The 22,089-nt window shown below is 44.4% G+C and overlaps 1 protein-coding gene across 9 annotated transcripts in view; it reads right to left on the bottom strand.

The window, feature by feature from the left end:
* Positions 1 to 4,985: 4,985 nt before the first annotated feature.
* CCSER2 (coiled-coil serine rich protein 2) overlaps positions 4,986 to 22,089 on the bottom strand; it is a 492,874-nt gene continuing 475,770 nt past the window's right edge. For 4 of the 9 annotated variants that reach the window (XM_069240579.1, XM_069240577.1, XM_069240578.1 and 1 more), the window contains one exon: positions 5,296 to 9,813. In XM_069240579.1, the coding sequence (XP_069096680.1) occupies positions 8,134 to 9,813 (1,680 nt within the window). In that variant the 3' untranslated portion in view covers positions 5,296 to 8,133. Of the gene's footprint in view, positions 9,814 to 22,089 lie in introns of all 9 variants that reach the window. The other 5 variants (XM_069240584.1, XM_069240583.1, XM_069240586.1 and 2 more) reach the window with 5 other exon arrangements.

Below are 22,089 nucleotides of genomic sequence, written 5' to 3'. Positions count from 1 at the left end.
TGTTTATAGGGACTCTCTCCTTGACCTCTTAAACAGACCTAATGTAGCCTCGAGTCCATGGTTTAGGCATGTGTCCAACTGGTTTTGCATCCTTGGGCTTGGGAATTACTGGGAGAATCCACAGAATTTACAGAAGGCCCATAAATTGCCTTTGAAAATAGCTTACTGGTCCTATGTTAGGAACAACTATCTCCTTGACTCATGGCATGGACAATTGACCAGTGCTTTTCTCGGTTTTAAATGGTATCCCGAGTTTGAGCCTTATTTAGATCTTATTCCCGACATATGTATGTCTGTTTCCGCTATGGGTGCTTACCGTTACTGTCTTTTGTTGGAGGTCATCACCGGCACCTAATTTATGTCCATGCTGTAATACTGTTCCGGAATCAGCTGAACATTTCATGTTCTTCTGTACAGCATATGTCCTCCCCCGACGTAAGTGGATGTGTCCAGTTTGTCAGATTCTGGGCTTTAGGCAATTTGCTATTGCCCTTAGGATTTTAAAGAGCGATACCTCTGTTATCTTGATCCATGCAGTTAGCAAGTTTCTTGTGGCTGCATGGTATATACGGACTAGTTTTTTAAAAACATTGTAATTTATAAATATGTATGCCTAGGGACATGTATTGAGAGATTTTACTGGTCCTATTGCTAACAATGGATGATTTTTATTTTTTACAAACGTTTACTTTTATATTGTAATTATATGAAATATTGCTTTGATGGTTTATGACCGAATAAAGCTGGTGTTATGATGATGACATTTTAGATCTATGTTAAGGGCACTGAAAAAAAACCTAACATTAAAATCCAAAAGTAGTGCTATTTTTGGCTCTGAACCACCACGTCTGGAGGTGCATTGGGCCACCATAAAGTCCAACAAGCACCATCTATTGATGCACATGAGCAACTGCTGGAAATATTTTTTGAGTCCAGTCGGGTGTCAGGAGAAATTCAAAAGGTAAGAAATCTGCAGTTTGAAGTATCCATCAGAAACCACTGACACTGGGAATTTGGCTGGCTGGTTTAAAAATAAACTGACCATTTATTTTTATATGCTTTAATATCAATGCAAACCGTTTCTCATAGTTTTGGACAAGTTAGAAACCCATGTCAAAGACACTTTTTCAGAATGATAAACTTAAATTTATTTCCACTAGATTAACAATGAGCTATTTGTATACGTACATACAGTTAATTTAATCTATTTATTTACAAACGTAAATGTACAATATTTACTTTTAACTGAAACAACAATTAATGTTTAGTTCTCAGTGTATAGATAATTAATACTGACCATAAGACATTACTAAGAGATGATATAATGCCTTGACTTTGTCTGATGTTTGATAGTTAAACGCTATGTCACTGGACTTGAAACTGCATGGTTGTGGGACAGCCTTGCTGCTAGCAAATAGCAGGTATAAATGGTTTCCAAACATTTTCTTCGACATTACATTTTGTTGTATATTGACACAGAATGATACAGTTACATGAATCAGTTCTCAGCGCTAATTTTCATGAATAGGAATTGTTCAACATTAAAGATTTATTGTATTTCAAAGCAAACTGTAAAACAAAATGCAAGGCTTGCATAGCATTATAGATCTTTAGTAAAGATCATGTTTTAGATTACCTACCCCAAACTTCTATAAAACTGTATTGCCATGCACCACCAAAATCGAATGTATACAAATGGCCTGCAGACCACACTGCTTGCTTCTGAAGCCAACAAGGGAACTAACATTGTACAGGCTTTAAAGCATGTAAGGTACTTTTGTAAATGTGTTTGGTGTAAAGGCAATATGACATCGTTGATTTCAAACACTGTTTCCTAAGCAAAAACAAAGGCAGATTCATTTTCAACTCAAAATGTTCGATTCTTTTAGTGAAAGCAATGCATTTTTCTGAAATTAGATAACATTGTTTTTAATGTAATTATTTCCAGATAAAATGCAATTGTGATGGGCCATCTTTGTGATAGAAGTTTAGAGCAGATAAACTGACACACTGTAGTGAAATAAACCACACAAGTAACATGAGAACATACGCTCTAACTTTGTAAGACAAGAGACAGGACTGGTGGTGGAGGGTCATTATTATGCAAATAAAAGCACATCTTCATAAACAATGCACAGGACTGTAAACAAGCGACATGCTTATCCAAAAGATAACACCTAGCCATGTTAAATAAAGAAAATACATTATACATTTGCTTCAAAGAGAGGTTAAATGTTTTATTCATAGCTTATAATCCTTCTAATATGTTAGAACTGAATCTCCACCAAATGGAAAAAAATAAAAGTGTTGATGGTGTGACGATGCCCATGAAGTTACGATTTGCCAGATCCTTTAGATTATCTAAGAGACAACTAAACGGGACATGCAAATGTATTTGATCAATTAATAATTTGCAAATTAATGGGGCATACTCAAAAAGGGGATTAAATATGATACAATATCTATAGTCAATTTAGACAACTTTTAGGCTTGCCAATACTAATTTTGTTTTGGAGATTCGAAGGGAATGTATGGTGAGCTGATGTTGACACATTTGAACAGCCAAATCGTTTTAGGGGATGAAAATGTGTCCAAAGAACCTACTAATTTGTTTTGCCCAAAAGTAGCCAAATAACTAACCTACAGCTGCAATGACAGTAATTAATTTATCAAATGATGAAAACAAAGAAACCTGTCTCAGCTAGTATGTAGAACCAAGATATAAGCTATTGGCTACAAAGATACACTTCCTTTTAATATCCAAATTAACACTGTTTCTAAATAAGATTCATACTGTTTTTGTCCACTTGAAACATTGGCTTCTTAAAGTAGTAATTTAACAACCAATTTAGGGAAAAGTTGGCATGCTAAATACGGGGCTCTCAGGCACTCTTTAGGGGAAAGTAGAATAGAGATTGTGCTTTTGCTTTAAGATGTATACGCTAAAAAAGCCATATTGGCACATTTCAATATTAGAAACAGAAATAATTATTTAAAATGAACCCAAAGGAGACCAAGAAAATGTCCAGAATACATCTGTCATGCATTCTCATTAACCGAAGTAGCAGAAAGTACTAGGTTTGAAAACTAGCATAAAACAAGTGCTGCAGAAAACTCATGGACGATCTTTTAAGAACATTATATTTTACTGGTGTTTCAGGCAGATGAACATTCTACGCTAGGTTGTGATGATATTTTTGCATTAAAGTCAGACTTTAACAACATGAGGCAGAATTATAGCTAAAGTGAATATAAGAAAGGCAACATACAAGACCATGTGTAGCGTTATTGAAAACAAAACTATGCACAAAGACAATGACAACTCCTGCAAATAGTCCCTTGAAACACAGCAGGAAACAATGTAACGTCTGTGTTAAATACAGCAATCTGTGTAAAAAAACATGGAAAACTGTGCAAAAAAAATACCAGTGGCCTGGATCGTCTTTATCATGCTAGTAAAAGGCAGTTTATATATACACACACACAGTGCTGTGTAGAGACCTCAGAAATAATCAACAAATGCAGCAAAAACTGTCAGTTTTTCTCTTTAGAAAAAGCCGCACAGGACAGGAGGCATTGACGTCATTTTAGGCACAACTCCAAGCAATACAGCTCATTTTAAAGTGCAATTGTTTGCTTTTTCATTTTCTAAAAACTAATGTACTAATCATACAATTACTCTATACACAGACTGTACATAGTTACATAATCGTTTCTAAAGATATTGCACAAAACATGTATGACTGATCTGTACAGGAGATCATTCAAGTGAGCAGTTTTAACAGTGAAACGCCTAACCTTTGTTTAAGCCATCAAATTGTTATTTAGTCCATAAACACCAGTGCGGTTGAGGAAAGAATCCAGAATACTGGTGTAAAAAAAGAAGCATTGGATTTTGGCCTCTGCTGAAATGGACTACAATGGAGGACTAACTTGCTTTTACCTGTAACTCAAACATTTCAGATTGTAAAGGTACCACAGATGCTAATGAAATCAGTTATGCACATTTAACTGTCACGTGCAACTTAGTAGTGTAGATGCAATAAAGTCTTTAATGTCAGCGAGCTGCAAGATGTCTGGATTTAGGAAAAAGCACACAGGTTATGAGACATTGTCAGCAGTTGTTACTGGTTGTGAGATTAACTTAAATTCCACTAACGTTAAGTGTGGAAAAAAACTAGAGCCCTCATCGAAGTCTGCAGCTTGTGTACAGTGTGAACTTGTTTAACAACGCATGCAGCTAAATGCTGTACAAAATGATGCAGTCTTTAAGAGATAATAAACCTGTATTATTTGAATTGGTATTCTCATTTATGTTAAGGTAACTACACTTTGTCGGCCATAGTAGTGAGTTACCTAACAGGATGGAAAGAGGTTTCATGCCTGAAAACCCCTGTAGATGCTTGTGATAGAGCACACACACGTGTAACACTGGAAGACGTAGAACAATCTCAATTGAAATAAACTGGCTGTTATCTATCTGTGCTTTAGGAATGTCAGTGGACATTTTACTGAAAAGCTCAGCATCACTGATGGCATAAGAAGCCGACGAGTCAAGTTTACTTGGTGTACTGGAACTATGACCAGGATTTTACTTCAGATTTTTTGCCAGCACAGCTTACAACCATTAAAACAGTGCAAAAATCCTAAAATAAGTCTCAGCACTCAAAAGGCAAGGCAAGACTAATTGGTTAAAGGAATTACTGCGATACCCACATGAGCAGTAAGTAACTATACGGAAGCATTTTTTGACTGAAATATTGTAATTGATACATGCAATCCAATAGTTGTTTTTTAAAGGGTGAACATTTGTTTCCTTATGCATGTCTGTAGCCTTTCACTGTCTTATAGGTTTTCAATTTGGTACTGTAGCTTATGAGTGAAAAAGTTGTAAATATTACAAGTGAAGGGTTTGATACCAGGAGAACCAGGACCAGCCAGCAAATGCTAGCAAGGAAATAGTACAGAGATTTTTTTTTTTTTTTAAAGATACAAGGGAGAAGTAGGCTTTTTTTTTTTTTTTTTTACTTTCAGCACTTTTATGAATGTCCAGAAACCTTTATCTGTTGTATTTCATTGGAAATTGGGATCCCAAATGGCTAAGTTATTGTATTCCATAGATATTTGGAATACTCACCCCCCAGAAATTCAACATTTTAGGTTAATACCCTATTCCCAACAAAGGGATTTACATTTTCCCAGTGAAGAAAGGTTGAAAGAAAATCTCCACACTGGTAAACACAATGGACTAATAGCCAGTATACTTATTCTTTATTTATTTTTACAATTAACATTTGTGGTAAGCAAAATACTTCACTTATTATTGAGATGCACGCAGACAATATTTACTCCGTCCAGCTGCACCACATACTGCCAGTAACAATTCTCCATGCAATGTTGTTCCAAGCAAACAATACTATGAAATGTAGTAAATATTATTTTGTTCTGTCTCCTCTACTACAGGAATTAAATCCACTTCAGAGCAATACGTAGAAGTGCAAATATTACTTTCTAGTGATAATGAAACTACCTGAAAAAAACCTGTGTAAGACAGGCTACCAACTGAAATAAAGTTAAGTGCTTGGAAGTAAAATAATTGATATGAAAGCACTCCCTTCCATTATAAAAATGGCAAAACCTATCCCTGTTAAAAAGCAGCAGTTTAAGTTAGCAAAATGTTTCTAATCCAAGTTGATTTATTCCCTTTTTTCATTTTTCAAATTATCCAATGATTAATTACTGATTTAGGAAAGGCTAGTGGGGTGTTTTTTTTGCACCTAAGAAAAAGAATTAGCAAATGACAAGCCAGCAAACTCTGCAATGACAGCATAACTCTATCAGAGACAAAGTCTACATTTTTCTGACATCTCATGATACGAGCAAAGTGCCACTGAGGAGTTTGATTATGCTTCCATTTAGTCCTAGACTGTTTTCCAGTGGCACTGTCCCAGCAATATCATTCCTGAGTAATATCTACATTCTCAACTAACGCTTTTGCGAACACCACCAATATCAGGTCCACAAATTATGGCAAACTCTTCTAATTAGATCAGGGCAGGATAAGATTCACGGAGGAAAGAAGCTTGCCATCTGCTGATAGGAGTTGACACACATGTACTTCCCTTTTCCAGCAGCAATGACACTTACAATGTGTTGGTACACAAGGTCTGGTTTCCCGCTTCAAGATAAAAGTAGACTGGCTTTAAACCAAGAAAAATTATCAGAGCTTCATAACTAACTAGTCTATACAGGTATTATACATATTCTATGCATTTCTTAATTAGAGCCAGTACATTCCAGAAAACTAATAGTGGCCTGTTCAAGGTAAATATGTAAAACAATGCAATAATGTAATGGCTTTGCATTACTGTGGCTGAAATATAACTAATTAAGAAATATCATTGTTTTTAGAGCTAGAGCTCTTAGCAGGCTCCTCACATTATGAGAAGGCAATAACTTCAGATCTTCAACAAACAAATACACTTCAATACTAAGCACCACAAGTAAATACATTTCATCTGATAATTTGGGATTCTGTTTATTACTTTATTACTCAATTGCAGTTTTCTTTCCCTATTTTAGCCCACTGACTTTATTCATTAGGGTTTCCTCCCCTACCCTGATCTATTAGCTGATGTGGGCTAAGAATATCTGCAGCAGAACATTTTGATTTGGAGTTTTTGCCACAATGACATTGTAAAAATGCAAGGTCTGTATAAACTGTATCATGTGAGATAAAAGTTAGAAATGCTGAAAGAGAACAAGAACTCTGAATGATGTGAATGTGTTTTGTGCGTATGTGATGTGCAGAATAAAGTGTAGATGTTTTCAACATGAGGAAACAGCCTGGGCTTAGAATACCAAACTAATTCAGAGTAGCCATCAGTCCAAAATTACAGCCATTAAGCAGTAACTTCCTCAGGTTTGTTACTGAAGAGTTCAATATCATGAGTGGGGTCAAGATGAAGTCTTGGTTTTTCCAATAAAAAAGAATGACACTGTAAAATGGTCATTTTACAGTGAGACAAAAAAAAAAAAAAAAAAAAAAAACAATTAGAAAACATCTGCCACAATTTGAAATAAATGCGTATTGAGAAATATAATTTAAACAAATTAGTATTAAACAAAATGTTCTTTGAAAAAGATTTATAAATTAACAATACTATAACTAAAGCTCAAACACAAAGTGGTTTAACTTCCAATGATCCGGTTTAATTGTTACTTGCTAAAAACTAGAAATAAATGTGAAAAACCGTTTTGAAAATGTCTTTTGTTGAAACACAAATAGGCAGATCTGATGCTTAGGTACATATAGGGTTTTCCTATAGAACTACATACCCAGATTTAATTCTTGATAGATGTGTGTATTTCAGCAGTTGCAAACCAACACCATTATGCGAACTGCATAGCAGGAAATCATGCCAACATTTCACAAGAATGCATAAGGGCACACATATTCCTACATTTTCAACTTCTACTTTGTGAAATTGATCTTCCACTCAATGACAGGGAGGTGACTTCCAATATCTCTTCCCAGGAGCAAACAAATCAGCTTTTGTAAACTGAGGGAAGAAAAATTAAGGATTAAATAAATTACATTAAATATATTTCATTAAAGTCTTAGGAAAATGTTCATCCAATAAATAGAACATCCATGAATCTGCATTCGAGTTAGAAAAATCAGTATTTGGGTCAGTAATTTGCGCTGTCAGTTTCTATTGTTTTCTTTATATAGTCAATAAAGAATTATATAACTTGCAGCCATAACTTAGATAATGGCTAGTAATTGCAGTGCTCAGCAATTCAAATATTAAGGTTTCCAATAAAGTTCTGCAAGCAAACCTTCCTTAGATGAATGCAGCAGTTGCTGGCGAAATACTTAGTTATCCCGGTGAAGGGAAAAGGTTGAAAAACTAAGGTAAGCAGTTTGACGTCCAATTTAATAATAATTCAGTTAAAAGGTTTTAAACTGTGGATTCGAATTGGATAATGAAAATGAATGTCAAGTTTACATAAAAAAAAAGAAATTCAAGGCCTCAAGGCTTTTTTGAAAGATTTCTGCATTGCTGTGATTTGATGCACAGTGTGCAATTATGATCAGTCAATATTTATGTGCATGTGGTGGACATACACTTATTGTGTCTTTGGTTTTGGGAGGCGGGGCAGGCGGTTAACAGTTGTGCTATCCCCAACATGCATTTCTTTCTTTTGAGACAGGGGCCGTGGGATGTTAGACACTGGAGTCTTCACTGGAGACTTTGGATGATCCGGAACTACCAACGGAGATGATTTGTCAGGATTGGTATTTTGTTTAGATTTGGATGGAAAAATGCTTGGTGGGCGTAGTTTTGAATTTCTCAGGCTCTGCTTGCTTAGGGATGCTGAGGAATTAGAGGCCGGTCGCTGTACCTGAGTTGCATTAACAGTTGGGGATTTAACTTGTAACAAACTTGTATCAGGAGATTGTTGACTGGACGGGCTAGCTGCTGGCAACCTTTGCAATGATGAACTTACAGACGACAAATTCTTCCCCACTGATTTAGTCGTAGGCAACTTTGCTGTTGCAGAGTTTGCTATAGGTGACTTCAACACATTATGGGCAGTAGTTGGTGACTTCAGTGGTGTTGGGCTAGGTGTTGGTGACCTAACCATCATCATATTAGTTGCTGTTGACTTTAACGTTGGGCTAGCAGTTGGTGACTTTAGTGTTCTAGGAGTAGTCACCGGTGGTGGCGTCAAATCTAATCCTAATGACTTAAGCATTGGAGAGTCAGACACAGACTTCTGCATCTTTACACAACCTGTTTGAGTCTTTGTTGAGAGATTAGAAACAGGTGTACTTAATATCAATGGCGTACTTGCTTGAAGCCCTATTTGGGATAGTTCAGGCTCTTCCAAAGTAGAGGCTTGTGCCTGCAAAATCTCAATATCTGATGTGCTTGATTGTGATAGATCATCTGATACAGCAAGTACACTCGACTGACTACCTGCCTGTGAATAAAGCAACAAGGGGCTACCTAATGGTATGGCCATTTGTGATGGATTACGTATGAGTGAATTGTGCTGTGAGGGGCTTTCCAATGGTAACTCTGACAAACCAGTTAATGGTGGATCGGACAAACCTTCATTTGCTGGCCTTGGCTTTGATGGGCTAGACACTGTAAAATGCCGTTGAGATGGGCTAGAAACTGTGACACACAGCTCAAGTAGACGGGAAGTTGATGACTGGACCTGTGATGAAGTAGCACTAGTTAGCTGTAAGTCCGAATGAACATCATCTTTCACTGACGTCTCTGCTAACATATCCATTGTCTGAAGTAGTGGATTGTTTGTTTGCGACTGGTTCTGCAATGGTTCAGAAGGAGAATCTCCATGATTGACTACAGAAGTCTCTTCACCAGACTTAAATAGATGCAAAGTTTTGGGGCATGATTTCTGTAGTGTGGATACTTTCTCTGTTTTTTCAGGTGGTGAATTCCCATCCCCAATGGAGGTAGGAGTCTGAGGGTGTAAGATCTCATTTGAAGCATGCTGTTCACAGACATGCATCTTCCTCTGCGTCTGCAAACATTCCCCTTCTGTTTTGCTCTCTTCATAGTCCTTAATTTGCAACTGCGTACTCAGTAAATCGCTTAGTTCACTTGGATCATTCTCTATTGTTCCAGAGCAACTCCCAATTTTTACTTGAAGGCTGACGTCTTCGTACAATGGCTCAACGCCATCTTTACTGGGGCCCTCTATATGTGGTGGTCTTGCTAATCTTCCCTGGTCTGCTGTACTGAGGGTACTGCTGGGAGGTTGTAGTACTTGAGGCTATCAAAAAGGAACACACAAAAAATAGAATTAGCAATGTATGGCCACAAAACTGTGCCACTTATCCTTTGTGGCCGAAGTTACACAATACAGTATTTGATACAGAAAATAAGCATGAAGACTATCAAATAACACAAAATGAAATTTGGCCTCTGTCATTTTCTGTGGATACATATAATGTCTACGGAAAATAACCCTGAAAAACAGCGCGGTAAGCACAGATGGGAGTCTATGCAAGGCGTAGGTGAGAATTACAGTTTCCTTCTAAATGTACTTTCCAAATGTGCTCAGCGTCTCAAAAACATATGTTTGTGAATCTAGGTCTAAATTGGTAGTCTCTCACATTTTATCTTCTCAGACTACCTTGAACCAGTGTTGGTGGCTAAATTAATTATAAAAAAAAAAATTCACATGTGAAGCAGTTTAAAAAACAAAATGATATTTGGACTTTATGCTTCTCCCTTCAGTCTTTGGTTGACAACCCCCTCCTCTCTCTCTACTCTTCAAAAGCACTTTCATGAAAGGCAAGTGTAGCGTGCCAAAGAAGCTGAAGGTAAGAGGAGACCGTCTGCAGTCACAGAGACACAACATAAACTATAAATGCACACAACTGTGCCAGAATTACAACAAATACTGAACTTATCAAGATTTATTGATTTGATTTGGTGCAGCTGAAGATCTTAACATGGTAGTGGCTGAGTTATGAATTATTTCCTTTCTTCATGCAGATTCTAAGTCTTTAGGCAAACAAGCAGCTTGAAAATACAGTGGTAATACTATACAAATGAACGATGCGAAAAACATTAGAAATATGACTAGTAAAACAAAGTATGGGCCAGCTGTACTAAGCCATTTTGCAGCCACAAACCCTAGTATTTGCAAAATTAGATGGTATGCGAATGCAAAATGGCTTTTTGGTATTTACAAAACCATTTGTGGTTGAGTACAAGGTTTCCGAATTGCAAAAAAGGATTTAAAAATTGAGGTCAAACCACATTTTTAGACAGGTCTGTTTAGGAAGGGGGGGGGTCCCTTCCTGTGATTCGGAAGCAGATGTACCAATGATTTGCAACTGCAATTCTAGTCGCAAAGGATTGGTAAGTTACCAACACCTGAAATAAGGTTGTAACTCATTTTCAAAAGGTAATGGGTCGTTTGTAAATGTTAACAAAATATTTGTTTGGGGATTAGAAAACTCAGAAAATTTACATAGAAAAACAAAACTTCACCTTTAAGTCAATCACAGACAATGTTGGTCTGCTGACTAGTAGGACACCATCACTGTGAGAAGGCCTCTAATCTGAGTGAGTCAAATTGCAATCTTCCTCATTAATTTTTGTGAGGTACATCAGTCTGCAATCCACTCAGAATAGGAACGTTTGCATAAACAACACATGAGGACATAGGTCAATCCCCAAATCAGAATCAATTTACAAAACAATAGGTGCACAACTTGCAACAGTGCTCTGCACATCGATTCTTAGTATATCCTGGCCCTAAGTTCCAAATTTTAGAGTTTTGCAGAAAAATGAAAGTTTTACATGAAAATATTGGTTTACATGAAAATAAAAAAACGCAGTACATGTGGACAACATAGAATAGCGTTGGTAATTTGAAATGTTCAACTAAAAGACATTTCTGTGAAACCAGGCCCACATTTTGGGTCAAGCCAGCGAGAGCTTGTGCTAGCGGATGTGCCTCGATTGTGAGAGACTTAACTAAGAAGCACTTGGAGCCGCCCGTTGCTCACAAACTGTGGGCTTGTGTGGCATTCTTCTTTAAAGCATTGTAGTTCATCCCTGCAGGCCAAGCAAAATTTCCTTTCCAGTCTGTGGAGCAGGAACCAAGCAATGATTAATTCAATTTAAGCAGTGCCCGTCCGCTGCTGACGTTACCGAGGTGGTACTGTTTTTATTTTTTGATTTTTTTTTTAACTTTAGGGCCCTGCAAACAGAAGGCCTGTGACGGGCAAAAACGTGCCTAGCTGACAAACAAACCTGCAAAGTTCTATTTTCTATAGTTAACTCTTATTTTGTCAAGTCTTCTTTTCTCACTTTGCACTCCTGTTTAATTTAGTTTTTGCTTGTGGGCGCTGTTCTCAAAAGATTACGCCTATCTTGTTATAAATATTGCAAAGAGACATTGTTTCTTTTTATGTGTAATTTCCAGTATTATACTATAACACAATTGTGTACACCAATCCACTCAACTCCACTCCACTCCACTCCACTCCAAACGTGCCCACCCTACTCAATCCAAATAAACCCGTGACTGGTGTACCCCTGCACATCCTTAGTATATGGTACTTCGGTACCCAGGGCATTGGTACACCAGGTGTCCCCTGTGGGCTGCAGCATGTATTATGTCACCCATGGGAGACCATACAAACTGACTACAGCCCTCCCATTGCAGCCTGTGTGAAATGGTCTTTCACACCAGACCGAAGGGTTACCTTATATCCTAGTCACTGCACTCTGACCCTGTAAGTCACCCCTAAGGTAGGCCCATCAGCCCAAGGGCAGGGTGCATGGTTCCAAGTGTGAGGATACCCCTAAATGAGCAGAGGTACCACTACCAACCCCAGACAACATTTTCTGGGCTTTGTAAGTGCAGGGAAGCCATTTTAAGGTATGTAGTGCATACTGGCCATCACAAGATGTCCAACTACATAATGGCTTCACCGAACCTCGTCATGTTCGGTATCAAACATGTTGAAATCATGCAACTACACCAATTCCAGTGTTAGTTGCAGGATACCATGTATTTTGTTCCTTACAGGAACCCCCAGGTCCACCTTTGCATCCTTGCAAGATCTGCGTGCAAGCCAGTGCTCCGTCGACCCCAGACACTGTTCTGCCCTCCTGCTGCTGGGCTTAATTTTGGCAGGGAAAAGCAGAACAAAGGATTTCCTGTAGAGGAGCGGTGTTACCACCTCTCTTTGGAAATAGGTGTCTCTGGGCTAGGGTGGGGGTGCTCCTGAGCGCCACCAGCAGCTTTGAAGGGCACATTTGGTTCCCTCATTGCAAAACCATTTTTCTCCACTGCAGGAGCCCCTGGCTCAGGCTCTGGTGTGAAAACACACAAAGGACAGAGGAATGACCACATCCCCCTGTCCATGAACTCCCCTATGGAGGTGGCCACTTGATTCTGCCATCCTGGAAATAAGATGAGCAAAGGCCTCTGGGAGCATATGACTGGTCAGTTCAGCAGTGTAGTGTCCCTGATCCCCCGCTCCTCCGATAGGTTGGTCACTGCAAACGTTTTCCAAACCCCTTCCTGGGTTACTTAAGGGCTCCCCTGAGGGTGCAGATTCAGCTGCAAGATTCGTCAAGACACACCTGCGACCTGGACACAGGATTCTGCTGCTGAACTTCACCGGGAACCAAGACAAGACTGCAACTGGGAGGAGTACTCCTACTGCAGCTTTGTCCCCGGGAATTGCAAGGACTCTGCAACTTCCATGGCCATGCATTCTCTAGAGTAACAAGGACTTTGCCTACACAGAGGACATCCAGAAGGAATCACCGTGGAGAGAAGGAGTCACTCCCCTGCACCTGCAGGCACCCCAACATCGATGACCGGTTTGTGGATCCTGCGGTTGCATGGACTCAAGGCTCTGCAACACAGATGGTGGTTCTGTTGGTCTCCAGAGGTCTGACTTGACTTTTCTTTGCAACTGGAAAGATTGGGGTCCCTCGTTGGAGCCGCTTGGATGGAAACCCTGGGCACCGCGTCTGTTTGTCATTGCCAAGGTCTGTTGGACCTCCAAGTTCCAAGAAGCCGTAGCCTCAAGCATCACATAGCTCCAAGACAAGACGTCCTCCCTGCAACTTCTGCAATGTGGGGATGTATCACCTTTGTTCTGCTGAGGCCACCTCGTGACTCCCTGTGCCTGCTGATATAGGGACCTCCTGGGGTCTCCATCGATTTCTGCTGGCTCTCCTTGCCGAGGTCCGACCCTGAATTACATGTAATGGTTGAATCCATTGGACCTTGCTGGTTCTTCCTGCTGCAACTTTGCTTGCACTGCTTCTCTTGCATTGGTCAAGGCTTGTTGGTGGTCCTGCTGCACATTGACCACTCTGGAATTTGACGACCGGCGTAGGACAGCTTGTGGACGACTCCTGGGATCTGTCTGCATCACCTGGAAATGGCAGCTGCATTCCCACAACAACCCCCCATCAAGAAAGGAATCTACAAGAAGGGTAGGCATTGGCCTCCTGCACCCCTGGGCATCTCCAGGTGGGCTGGACTCTTTCCCCCCGTCCGCCTCATCCGGAATCCACACCTGGGCTCCACTGACCAGGTCCACAGGTCACAACAGCAGTTGGACTGCTGAGGACTGTAGGAAAGTACCATCTTGCCTGGCATGTTGCCCCCATATTTCACTGTATATATGTTGTTTTAGTTGTATGTGTCACTGGGACCCTGCCAGCCAGGGCCCCAGTGCTCATAAGTGTGCCCTGTATGTGTTACCTGTGTTATGACTAACTGTCTCACTGAGGCTCTGCTAATCAGAACCTCAGTGGTTATGCTCTCTCATTTCTTTCAAATTGTCACTAACAGGCTAGTGACCAATTTACATTGGCATACTGGAACACCCTTATAATTCCCTAGTATATGGTACTGAGGTACCCAGGGTATTGGGGTTCCAGGAGATCCCTATGGGCTGCAGCATTTCTTTTGCCACCCATAGGGAGCTCTGACAATTCTTACACAGGCCTGCCACTGCAGCCTGAGTGAAATAACGTCCACGTTATTTCACAGCCATTTTTCACTGCACTTAAGTAACTTATAAGTCACCTATATGTCTAACCTTTACCTGGTAAAGGTTGGATGCTAAGTTACTTAGTGTGTGGGCACCCTGGCACTAGCCAAGGTGCCCCCACATTGTTCAGGGCCAATTCCCCGGACTTTGTGAGTGCGGGGACACCATTACACGCGTGCACTACATATAGGTCACTACCTATGTGTAGCTTCACAATGGTAACTCCGAATATGGCCATGTAACATGTCTAAGATCATGGAATTGCCCCCTCTATGCCATCCTGTCATTGTTGGCACAATCCCATGATCCCACGGGTCTCTAGCACAGACCCTGGTACTGCCATACTGCCTTTCCCGGGGTTTCACTGCAGCTGCTGCCAACCCCTCAGACAGGTTTCTGCCCTCCTGGGGTCCAGCCAGGCTTGGCCCAGGATGGCAGAACAAAGGACTTCTTCAGAGAGAGGGTGTTACACCCTCTCCCTTTGGAAAAAGGTGTCAGGGCTGGGGAGGAGTAGCCTCCCCCAGCCTCTGGAAATGCTTTCATGGGCACAGATGGTGCCCATTTCTGCATAAGCCAGTCTACACCGTTTCAGGGACCCCTCAGCCCTGCTCTGGCGTGAAACTGGACAAATGAAAGGGGAGTGACCACTCCCCTGACCTGCACCTCCCCTGGGAGGTGCCCAGAGCTCCTCCAGTGTGCTCCAGACCTCTGCCATCTTGGAAACAGAGGTGCTGCTGGCACACTGGACTGCTCTGAGTGGCCAGGGCCAGCAGGTGACGTCAGAGACTCCTTCTGATAGGCTCCTTCAGGTGTTGCTAGCCTATCCTCTCTCCTAAGTAGCCAACCCCTATTTTTCTGGCTATTTAGGGTCTCTGCTTTGGGGAATTCCTTAGATAACGAATGCAAGAGCTCATCAGAGTTCCTCTGCATCTCTCTCTTCACCTTCTGCCAAGGAATCGACTGCTGAACGCGCTGGAAGCCTGCAAAACTGCAACAAAGTAGCATAGACGACTACTGCAACTCTGTAACGCTGATCCTGCCGCCTTCTCAACTGTTTTCCTGGTGGTGCATGCTGTGGGGGTAGTCTGCCTCCTCTCTGCACTAGAAGCTCCGAAGAAATCTCCAGTGGGTCGACTGAATCGTCCCCCTGCAACCGCAGGCACCAAAGAACTGCATCACCGGTCCCCTGGGTCTCCTCTCAGCACGACGAGCGAGGTCCCTTGAATCCAGCAACTCTGTCCAAGTGACTCCCACAGTCCAGTGACTCTTCAGTCCAAGTTTGGTGGAGGTAAGTCCTTGCCTCCCCACGCCAGACTGCATTGCTGGGAACGGCTTCTTTTGCAGCTGCTCCGGCTCCTGTGCACTTTCCGAGGGAATCCTTTGTGCACAGCCAAGCCTGGGTCCACGGCACTCTTACCTGCATTGCACGACCTCCTGAGTTGTCCTCCAGCGGCGTGGGACTCCTTTGTGCAACTTCGGGTGAGCACCGTTTCACTCCACTTCGTAGTGCCTGTTCCGGCACTTCGCCGGGTGCTGCTTGCTTCTGAGAGGGCTCCTTGTCTTGCTGGACGTCCCCTCTGTCCCCTCACGCAATTTGCGACATCCTGGTCCCTCCTGGGCCACAGCAGCATCCAAAAACCCTAAACCGCGAGCTTGCAGCTAGCAAGGCTTGTTTGCGGTCTTTCGGCGGGAAAACACTTCTTCACGACGTGGGACATCCATTCTCCAAAGGGGAGGTTTCTAGCCCTTGTCGTTCCTGCAGAATCCTCAGCTTCTACTTCCTAGTAGCAGCTTCTTTGCACCCACAGCTGGCATTTCCTGGGCATCTGCCCACTCTCGACTTGATCGTGACTTTTGGACTTGGTCCCCTTGTTCCACAGGTACTCTCGTCTGGAAATCCATCGTTGTTGCATTGCTGGTGTTGGTCTTTCCTGCAGAATTCCCCTATCACGACTTCTGTGCTCTTTGGGGAACTTTAGTGCACTTTGCACTCACTTTTCAGGGTCTTGGGGTGGGCTATTTTTCTAACCCTCACTGTTTTCTTACAGTCCCAACGACCCTCTACAAGGTCACATAGGTTTGGGGTCCATTCGTGGTTCGCATTCCACTTTTGGAGTATATGGTTTGTGTTGCCCCTATCCCTATGTGTCCCCATTGCATCCTATTGTAACTATACACTGTTTTCTATTACTATACTGCATATTTTTGGTATTGTGTACATATATCTTGTGTATATTTGCTATCCTCATACTGAGGGTACTCACTGAGATACTTTTGGCATATTGTCATAAAAATAAAGTACCTTTACTTTTAGTATATCTGTGTATTGTGTTTTCTTATGATATTGTGCATATGACATTAGTGGTACTGTAGGAGCTTCACTCGTCTCCTAGTTCAGCCTAAACTGCTCTGCTAAGCTACCATTATCTATCAGCCTAAACTGCTAGACACCCTATACACTAATAAGGGATACCTGGGCCTGGTGCAAGGTGCAAGTACCCCTTGGTACTCACTACAAGCCAGTCCAGCCTCCTACAAGGACCCCACTGACTTCAACAGGAGGTTCTGATACGACTTGACCCCTATCCATTTGGGGTCCCTGGTGTAGGTACTCCACTTAGCTGGGTTTCCACGAGGGGGGCACCCTTGAACCCTCCTTGTCCCAACGGGTTTCCTTGGGGTACTTTGGAAAGGGCCCTGAAACCCGAAAGCTCCAGCTGACACTTCCTCATCTTATCCTATGGTCACCTGACCCAGGGTAACATCTCTGCACAGGAGCACATGGGAATCCTTGCTACTTACCTCTAGTGTTTTAGTACTTCCTCAGCCCCTATGATTGGGTGTCAGTCCTGGTTAGTTGTGACTTTCTCATCCCATTTTCTTTAGTATATGGTTGGCCCTGATCCCCATTAGAAACCAAGTTGTTTGATCCTTTTACCTGCCTGTTCTGAAGTATATTTTTGTGTGCTCATATCTCCTGTTAGGAGATATACCAAGGTTAGTTTGGTGCCTGTGTTTTAATAAATGCTACACTATTTTCCCAACAGTGGTGTGGTTCCTTCTTGTGAGTTAATTCTGATTGACTGACTTGGTGGTTATTGCAAATCCTTCACACCCTTCCCGATAAGCCTTAGCTGCTCTCCTCAACTACCCTTTGAGAGTTTTGGTTATTAGGAACCACTTAAACTATCACTAAAGGATGTCTGGACTCAGTACAGGGTGCATCACCTTTAGGTGTGCACAATATACTAAGCCAACCTCCTACGCACCCCATTCAAATCTAGTTAATCCAATCCATCCCGCTCCAATCAAATCAAATCCACCAAACTGCAGTCCAATCCACCCCATCCCAACCCACTCAAACAGTCCACTCCAATCCACCGCACTCCACTCCAAGCAATCCAATCCATCACACTCCATTCACCACGTTCATCCACCCCATCTCATCCATACACCCGACCCCACCCCACTTCCACCCCATCCAATCGAAAACAAACCACCCCACTCCCATCTAATCCAATCCAAACCACCCCGCTCTCAAACCACCCCGCTCCCATCCAATCCACTTCAGCCCACCCCGCTCCCATCCAATCCACTCCAGCCCACCCCGCTCCCATCCAATCCACTCCAGCCCACCCCGTTCCCATTCAATCCACTCCAGCCCACCCCGCTCCCATTCAATCCACTCCAGCCCACCCCGCTCCCATTCAATCCACTCCAGCCCACCCCACTCCCATTCAATCCACTCCAGCCCACCCCGTTCCCATTCAATCCACTCCAGCCCACCACGCTCCCATTCAATCCACTACAGCCCACCCCGCTCCCATTCAATCCACTCCAGCCCACCCCGCTCCCATTCAATCCACTCCAGCCCACTCTGCTCTCATTCAATCCACTCCAGCCCACCCCGATCCCATTCAATCCACTCCAGCCCACCACGATCCCATTCAACCCACTCCAGCCCACCACGATCCCATTCAACCCACTCCAGCCCACCCGCTCCCATTCAATCCAGTCTAGTCCACCCCGCTCCCATTCAATCCAGTCCACCCTGCTCCCATTCAATCCAGTCCAGTCCACCCTGCTCCCATCCAATCCAGGCCACCCCCACTGCAATCCAATCCAATCCAGGCCACCCCCACTGCAATCCAATCCAATCCAGGCCACCCCCACTGCAATCCAATCCAATCCAGGCCACCCCCACTGCAATCCAATCCAGGCCACCCCCACTGCAATCCAATCCAGGCCACCCCCACTGCAATCCAATCCAGGCCACCCCCACTGCAATCCAATCCAGGCCACCTACCACTCCACCACACCACACTCCAGTCCACCCCACTCCAATTCAATACAATCCACCCACCAATCCAATCCACCACACTCCCCTCCCATTCAAACCACCCCAATCCAGTCCAGTCCACCACACTCCCCTCCCCATTCAAACCACCCCAATCCAGTCCAGTCCACCACACTCCCCTCCCATTCAAACCACCCCGATCCAGTCCAGTCCACCACACTCCCCTCCCATTCAAACCACCCCGATCCAGTCCAGTCCACCACACTCCCCTCCCATTCAAACCACCCCAATCCAGACCAGTCCACCACACTCCCCTCCCATACAAACCACCCCAATCCAGTCCAGTCCACCACACTCCCCTCCCATTCAAACCACCCCAATCCAGTCCACTACACTCCCCTCCCATTCAAACCACCCCAATCCAGTCCAGTCCACCACACTCCCCTCCCATTCAAACCACCCAATCCAGTCCACTACACTCCCCTCCCATTCAAACCACCCCAATCCAGTCCAGTCCACCACACTCCCCTCCCATTCAAAGCACCCCAGTCCAGTCCACCACACTCCCCTCCAATCCAATCCACCCCACTTCAATCCACTCCAATCCACCCCACTTCAATCCAATCCAGTCCACCCCACTTCAATCCATTCCACCCCATTCAACCCACCCCAATCCAATCCAGTCCACATCACTCCAATCCAATCCACCACACTCCAATCCAGTCGACCCAAACCCAATCCACCCCACCCAAACCCAATCCACCCCACTCCAATCCAATTCATTCAAACCCAATCCACCCCACTCCAATCAAACCCAATCCAATCCATTCAAACCCACTCCACCCCAAATCCACTCCACCGCCAAATCCACGCCACGCCAAATACACCCCAACTCCACTCTTTACCAGTCCTAATCCTATCCTCCTCATTCAAATCTAAGGAATCCAAGATACCCTACTCCAATCCAGCACAACCCACCCCAATCGAATCCCCAAACTGCAGTCCAATTCAATCCACCCCACACCAATCCGCCACATTCCACCTCACTCAAACAGTCCAATCCACCCCAATCCATTCATGCAAACCAAATCAATCCACCCCACTCCAATCCAATCCAGTCCACCCCACCCCACTCCAATCCACCCCACTCCAATCCACCCCACTCCAATCCAATCCACCCCACTCCAATCCACCCCACCCCACTCCAATCCAGTCCACCCCACCCCACTCCAATCCAATCCACCCCACCCCACTCCAATCCAATCCAATCCAGTCCACCCCACCCCACCCCACTCCAATCCACCCCAATCCAGTCCAATCCAGTCCACCCCACCCCACTCCAATCCACCCCACCCCACTCCAATCCAATCCAATCCACCCCACCCCAGTCCACCCCACCCCAATCCACCCCACTCCAATCCAGTCCACCCCACCCCACTCCAATCCAATCCACCCCACCCCACTCCACCCCACTCCAATCCAATCCAGTCCACCCCACCCCACTCCAATCCAATCCACCCCACTCCAATCCAATCCACCCCACTCCAATCCAATCCACCCCACCCCAATCCAGTCCACCCCACCCCACTCCAATCCACCCCACCCCACCCCACTCCAATCCAATCCAGTCCACCCCACCCCACTCCAATCCAATCCAGTCCACCCCACCCCACTCCAATCCACCCCACTCCAATCCAATCCAGTCCACCCCACCCCACCCCACTCCAATCCACCCCACCCCACTCCAATCCAATCCAGTCCACCCCACCCCACTCCACTCCACCCCACTCCAATCCAGTCCACCCCACCCCACCCCAATCCACCCCACTCCAATCCAGTCCACCCCACCCCACCCCACCCCACCCCAATCCACCCCACTCCAATCCAATCCACCCCACCCCACCCCAATCCACCCCACTCCAATCCAATCCACCCCACCCCACTCCAGTCCACCCCACTCCAATCCAATCCACCCCACCCCACCCCACTCCAATCCACTCCAATCCAATCCAGTCCACCCCACCCCAATCCGCCCCACCCCACCCCACCCCAATCCGCCCCACCCCACCCCACTCCAATCCGCCCCACTCCAATCCACTCCACCCCACCCCAATCCAATCCACTCCAATCCACTCCACCCCACCCCAATCCAATCCACTCCAATCCACTCCACCCCACCCCAATCCAATCCACTCCAATCCACCCCACCCCACCCCAATCCAATCCAATCCAATCCACCCCACTCCAATCCAATCCACCCCACTCCAATCCAATCCAATCCAATCCAATCCAATCCACCCCACTCCAATCCAATCCACCCCACTCCAATCCAATCCAATCCACCCCACTCCAATCCAATCCACCCCACTCCAATCCAATCCACCCCACTCCAATCCAATCCAACCCACTCCAATCCACCCCACTCCAATCCACCCCACTCCAATCCACCCCACTCCAATCCACCCCACTCCAATCCAATCCAATCCACCCCACTTCAATCCAATCCAATCCACCCCACTTCAATCCAATCCAATCCACCCCACTTCAATCCAATCCAATCCACCCCACTTCAATCCAATCCAGTCCACCCCACTTCAATCCAATCCACCCCACTTCAATCCAATCCAATCCACCCCACTTCAATCCAATCCACCCCACTTCAATCCAATCCAATCCAATCCACTCCAATCCAATCCAATCCACTCCAATCCAATCCACCCCACTCCAATCCACCCCACTCCAATCCAATCCACCCCACTCCAATCCAATCCACCCCACCCCACTCCAATCCACCCCACTCCAATCCAATCCACCCCACTCCAATCCAATCCACCCCACCCCACTCCACTCCACTCCAATCCACCCCACCCCACTCCAATCCACCCCACTCCAATCCAATCCACCCCACTCCAATCCAATCCACCCCACTCCAATCCAATCCACCCCACTCCAATCCAATCCACCCCACTCCAATCCAATCCACCCCAATCCACCCCACTCCAATCCACCCCACCCCAATCCACCCCACTTCAATCCAATCCAGTCCACCCCACTTCAATCCAATCCACCCCACTTCAATCCAATCCAATCCAATCCACCCCACTTCAATCCAATCCAATCCAATCCACCCCACTTCAATCCAATCCAATCCAATCCACTTCAATCCAATCCAATCCAATCCACCCCACTTCAATCCAATCCAATCCAATCC

The sequence above is a fragment of the Pleurodeles waltl genome, chromosome 6 (genome assembly GCF_031143425.1).
Source record: "Pleurodeles waltl isolate 20211129_DDA chromosome 6, aPleWal1.hap1.20221129, whole genome shotgun sequence".
Lineage (NCBI taxonomy): Eukaryota > Metazoa > Chordata > Amphibia > Caudata > Salamandridae > Pleurodeles > Pleurodeles waltl.
The sequence above is the reverse complement of the archived record's forward strand: the minus strand, read 5'-3'. Positions and strand labels throughout refer to the sequence as shown.